This window comes from Rhagoletis pomonella, unplaced genomic scaffold (genome assembly GCF_013731165.1).
Source record: "Rhagoletis pomonella isolate Grant_MI unplaced genomic scaffold, Rhpom_1.0 Rhpom_scaffold_00855, whole genome shotgun sequence".
In the NCBI taxonomy this organism is placed as follows: domain Eukaryota; kingdom Metazoa; phylum Arthropoda; class Insecta; order Diptera; family Tephritidae; genus Rhagoletis; species Rhagoletis pomonella.
The window spans coordinates 5,887-11,632 of NW_023459409.1; the positions used below are offsets into that span (position 1 = coordinate 5,887).

Here is a 5,746-nt window from a genome sequence, read left to right on the forward strand (position 1 = left end):
TGGCAGTCAAAAGTTTTCCACTTCTGCGCACGGAACCATCCTCCGCACCATACACGCCACAAGAAAATCCGACGGAGAGGGCAAACCGCAACATAAAGAGAATGCTTGCACAGTTTACCGGTAAAGAACAGCGAAATTGGGACGACTTACTACCCGAAATGAGACTAGCGCTTAATACCTGTGTTTGCGAAGCCACCGGCTACAGCCCTGCCTTCTTAGTGCAAGGACGCGAGCCGCGAGCACCAAAAGCCCTCTACGACGAACAAACTTTCGGTACAGGCCATACGATGACGACACCAGAGGCGAAGGCAACGAAAATGCGAGAGATATTTGAGATGGTAAGGCGAAATCAGCAGACAGCGTCGATCGAGCAAGCGCGTCATTACAACTTGCGCAGGAGGAAATGGTGGCCAGTGGTAGGTGACCGAGTGCTGGTGAAGGAGCATCACCTATCGAAGGCGACGGAAAACTTCGCGGCAAAACTTGCACCGAAGTGTGCAGGGCCGTACCGAGTGATGAACTTCGTTTCGCCAGTAATCGTCGAATTAGACAAGGTACACAACGGTAAGAGGAGAACAGCACATCTGAGTGAGCTGAAGCCATTTTACGGCGATGAAGAGGCCGACGCGGCAGAGTCACCAAAAATCATTCCCCGGCATGCACCTGAGCCTAATTCGACGCAAGGCGAAGAATAGGTAAATTTCGGTCATAGACAGAAATGTGATAACTCGGCAAATGCCAAATAGGGGAGCGATTGCCGTGAAAAGGAGACCCTAAGGGGAGAGAAGAAGAAGAGAAAATATAAGAGAAAAGAGGGAAAAAGAAGAGAGAGTTTAAAAGAAACAAGAAGAAAAAGCAGTTTAAAAGAAAGAAGAAGAAGCAGTTTAAAGGTAAGTAGAAGAAGGAGTTTAGAAGAAAAACAAAGGGAGAATGAGAAGAAGAAGAAGAACGAGGTTGTAGCGCGAGAATACTATGAAAAAAGGAAATAATTCATGCAAAGAGAAATAAACAAACAAAAATTGAATAGCATTAATATAAAAAACAAACATAATAAGGCAATATAATAATTAATATGTATAAAAACTATTAATAAGCAATAATGTCAGCAAATACAATAATAATAATAAATATAATAATAATAATTAATATCGTAAAACGGATACATCATTTCCGAGCTGGCAACACTATTCCGATTTTGACATATCGATCCAAGAATGATAGAATACAAGATTGCGCCGTCCTGGGCGTTGACATTTGCGGCGAAAAGAAGAACGAGTTGAAACTGCCAAAGCAGTTCACTTTACAGCGCAAAACGTGTTTTAATTTTGCTAAATGCGAAAATCTTGCATTTTTCACATAATCTCTTAGAGAACAGTGAACATTTTAGTGCACTCCATTGCTTTGCAATTAAGGCTGCTGCAGAAAATTGCAGCAGCATCTCCGCGGGATTGATTAGTTAACTTGCTAATGGAGGCTGCGTGGAGCAGAAACAAAATCATTATGAGGAAATGCTGTTAATATAATAATAGAGAAACATTTCGGGAACGGCATTGCCGTGCCCTATGTACACAAAATGCAGCGATTCGTCCCAGCGCTACACTTGCACTTACGCTTCTTGCATCTTGGACGCTTTCGCAATTTAACACACAGCACTTCATTGTATTAGTTTTTACGCAGTCTTCAACTCAAAAATCACTCACAAATTGCAAATTAACACAATTTAAACTGATTTTTTACTTATAATTCAAATTTCTCTTTCGCTGATTTGTAAACAGAGGTTTATTTACAAGTTACCACAACTGTCAAAATCGGCAAAACCAAAGTAGCGGTACCACTGACGGCGCCACCTTTGTTCGCTGCACCGTGATATCGATCCCTGCAAAAAAATCCCCCTTTTGGGAGAGTGGGCAACATTGCAACACAACAGCTGAATAAAACAATAACAAACTAAAATATTATAAACCAAAAAATAACAAAATGCAAATAATTTGGAAATATACAGTTTGCCGCGCAAAGGCTACTGTTTTCGAAATGAATAATATAAAAGGACATCGCAAAAGGACCCGCTACTCAAAAAGTACCTGCAGCGATGGATACATGGGCAACTGGCGAACTGTTCAAGGCGATGGGCGTGAAGGACGGCACTTTGAAAGTGCGTTTGCGCCGCCTGACTGAAGCGGAGATCAGGCAACATACTGACGTTGGTGAAGGAGAAAGCGGGGAAGACAACGCAAGTCAGGCCAGCACCGAAATATACGTGCGCGGAAGTACAGACTACGGTGCGAGTGATCTGGGGTGCTGGAGTCCTGCATTAGACTATTGCAGCGACTATACGTCAAGCAGTCCAGACAACAGGGTTGGTAGCAACACACCAACCAAATTAACAAGTGAAGGCAGCAACAGCGACGATGAGTGGTATCGAGGCGAAATAGCAAGAGCGCCCACGCCGATCGAGGTGTCATCAGACAGTGAAGATGAACCACGCCGAGGCAAATGACCATCGCGGAGGAAGATTGCCAACGCCCAGGTGAGGGTTATGTGGAATACGTTCGTCGCACCACCATGACGATGCGCAATTTTAATGGAGCCACGCAGAACACCGAAGCATGGCGACAACCACCTGCGCAGGCGTTGTGCGACGTAGCAGCGGCGACAATAACAACTGATAATAGAGATGACGAAGGCTGCGAAGATGATAGTGCGCTCACCCTGTCGGTGGAGGAAGACCGCGGGTTGGAGCAGTGGTTGGAGGAGTTAGCCAGCATTGAAGCAGAGCAGGCGGACCCAGCGGTTGTACGGGAGATCGTGGTTGCTGGAAGATGCAGCAAAACCAGCAACAATACCAGCCGACTGGCGAAATTTCAGCGGCACAGACCCGTTACCATGGGAATTGGTAAGGGTCATCGAAGAGCGGATTCAACGGCAACCAAGAAGACGCCAAACATTCAGGCATGCGGTGGGTACAGTTGGGTACCGTGTACGCATTACAGGCGCGGGGATGGTGACGATCACGCATCCAGAGGGAAGTAAAGGGGGGTGTGAAGACCCCAAGTCCCTACACTCAGGGACTTCACAATTGGCTGTCACATTTAATGAAATTGAATTGTTGAGTTTTTATATTATATATATATATATACATGTACGTAGAATTTTGAATTTTCCATAATTGTTATTATATATATATATATATTAATACATGTATGTAGACCTGAATTGTATTTATCTACTTATATATATACATATTAAATGAATTGTTGGATATATATACTTATATACGTGAAATTTACATCGTGCAAACGCAGATTGGAATGGCTAAGCAACGATTGTGAAGACTAAGTTGCTTAGTAGGTAGTTAAGGTATATGGTGTGACGTGAAAACGCTGCCAAAGCAATACGTTATATTGGTGTGACGTGAAAACGCTGCCAAGTAGTACTTAGATGGTGTGACGTGGAAACGCCGCCAAGGAAATACGTTATATTGGTGTGACGTGCAAACGCTGCCAGGTAAATAGCGAAATAAAGAAGCGTCACTATAAGAATCATTGGCGTATTTATTTTAACGTTTGGATAAGGGAACCCAACATCCGACTGAGCTACAGCCCAGCTATAGACCGGATGAACCTGGTTCGTTACAATTGGCGCCCAACGTGGGCTCTTATAAATAAAGGAAGCAGTAAGGGCCAAGGAGGGGAACTCACAGATAACAAAAGTGAAGTGAAGTGAAGTGATTTGGAAAACTACCAAGCAAGAGTGCAAAGACACCTTTAAAGTGATAGAGACACAGGGTAAAGCCCAGAAATTAAGAGCTGTGAAAGTAATCAAACATTCCTTACCAATAAGAGGGGAACGTGAAACAAAAGAACATAAACATAAAAAAAAAAATAAAATAAAAATAAAAAAATGGTGAAAAAAAGTGGGTGTAATACTTAAATAAAGACTAGCTTGTGACCTATACGACGGAGTTCGGCCTTGACAATTCGGGAACCGTCGAGGAGCTGCGTAAACGCCTCTCTACATTTGTACAAGAGGAAGGGGAGACTGAGAACCATCGCGATCGGGTCACTGATTTAGCGCTTAAGCATACGAGGTCTACAAGCGCGGGGAACGCACCAACACCGAAGAGACCCGAAGTGCTACTACTACCGCCTACACAACAACCCATCAACGACGACAGCACAAGAGGAACGCCGAACGTGCCCATGTATCCAGTATACGTCGACTCACAATGATCAGCCCCGACTATCATGGACCGCGTACGCAAATGGGGCGTCAAATACGATGGCGGCAAGGACCCGCTGGGTTTCATCGAACGCGTCGAAGAATTAGCCGACGGGTACGAGATAGAAAGAGACGCACTTCCACGAGCATTCTTCTTCTTCTTCTTTTTTGGCGCTGTAACCGCCTAAGCGATTTTGGCCGAGTTCAGCAAAGCACGCCAGTCGTTTCTCCTCTGTGCCAACTGACGCCAATTGGAAACGCCAAGTGAAGCCAAGTCCTTCTCCACCTGATCTTTCCATCGCAGTGGGGGCCTCCCTCTTCCTCTGCTACCACCAGCGGGTTCCGAGTTGAATACTTTCAGAGCTGGAGCGTCGGTGTCCATTCGAACGACATGACCAAGCCAGCGGAGCCGCTGTATTTTAATTCGCTGCACTATGTCCATATCGTTGTAAAGCTCATACAGCTCATCGTTCCATCGTCTGCGGTACTCGCCGTCGCCAACGCGTAAAGGACCGTAAATCTTCCGCAAAATCTTTCTCTCAAACACCCCAAGAGCCGCCTCATCGGATGTTGTCATTGTCCATGCTTCTGCGCCATATACCAGCACGGGCATGATGAGTGACTTATAGAGCGTGGTTTTCGTACGTCGAGAGAGGACTTTACTCCTGAATTGCCTACTCAGTCCAAAGTAGCACTTGTTGGCAAGAGTGATTCTACGTTGGATTTCAATGCTGACATTATTATCGGTGTTAATGCTGGTTCCCAAGTAAACGAAATTCTCCACTTTCTCGAAATTGTAACTGTCAACAGTGACGTGGGTGCCAAGGCGGGAATGTGCTGACTGTTTGTTTGATGACAGGAGATACTTCGTCTTGTCCTCGTTTACCACCAGACCCATGCGCTTTGCTTCCCTATCCAACTTGGAAAAGGCAGAACAGACTTCGCGGTTTTTGTTACCGATGATGTCGATGTCATCGGCATAAGCCAGCAATTGCACGCTCTTGTAGTAAATTGTTCCTGAGCGGTTCAGTTCTGCAGCTCTTATTATCTTCTCCAACATCAGATTAAAGAAGTCACATGAAAGGGAATCGCCCTGTCTGAAACCCCGTTTTGTGGTGAACGGCTCGGAGAGGTCTTTTCCAATTCTGACGGAGCTGGTGGTATTGCTCAACGTCATTTTACACAGCCGTATGAGTTTTGAGGGGATGCCAAATTCAGACATTACCCGAGTTATTTAAGGATAGAGCCCTCGTCTGGTTACGAAACAATCACGGCCACTGGAGAGACTGGGAGACGTGTAAGCGAAATTTCCTGAAGTTCTTCTTGAATTCCCGGTATTTCGAAAGACTCGATGATGAGATACGGCAGCGTGTTCAACGGCCCAGAGAGGCATTTACTAGCGCTACAAGGGCTAATGCGTCATTCTGACTATACGGAGGCACAAAAGCTGCGGCGCATCTATAAGAACAGCCGAAGCGAATACCAGCTGTACATTAAACAAACCGAGTTCAACACTCTTGGAGAGTTG

At 45.2% G+C, this 5,746-nt stretch overlaps 2 protein-coding genes across 2 annotated transcripts; both read left to right on the plus strand.

Moving 5' to 3' along the window:
• Window positions 1–101: 101 nt before the first annotated feature.
• On the plus strand, window positions 102–695 carry LOC118751621. The gene has a single exon (XM_036486440.1). It carries the CDS (start codon window positions 102–104, stop codon window positions 693–695), a length of 594 nt encoding a protein of 197 aa, XP_036342333.1.
• A 3,530-nt stretch (window positions 696–4,225) lies between these two features.
• LOC118751620 lies at window positions 4,226–5,661 on the plus strand. The gene is made up of 2 exons (XM_036486439.1): window positions 4,226–4,366; window positions 5,439–5,661. Exons 1-2 carry the CDS (start codon window positions 4,245–4,247, stop codon window positions 5,644–5,646), a joined length of 330 nt encoding a protein of 109 aa, XP_036342332.1. The 5' UTR covers window positions 4,226–4,244; the 3' UTR covers window positions 5,647–5,661.
• The last annotated feature ends 85 nt before the right edge of the window (window positions 5,662–5,746 follow it).

Bases quoted from the DNA above. Each gene is read 5' to 3' on its own strand.
- LOC118751621 (XM_036486440.1), top strand. From the start codon at position 102: ATGCTTGCACAGTTTACCGGTAAAGAACAGCGAAATTGGGACGACTTA.
- LOC118751620 (XM_036486439.1), top strand. From the start codon at position 4,245: ATGGACCGCGTACGCAAATGGGGCGTCAAATACGATGGCGGCAAGGAC. The intron at 4,367-5,438 runs ATTCTTCTTCTT...CCAAATTCAGAC, and splicing joins AGAGACGCACTTCCACGAGC to ATTACCCGAGTTATTTAAGG.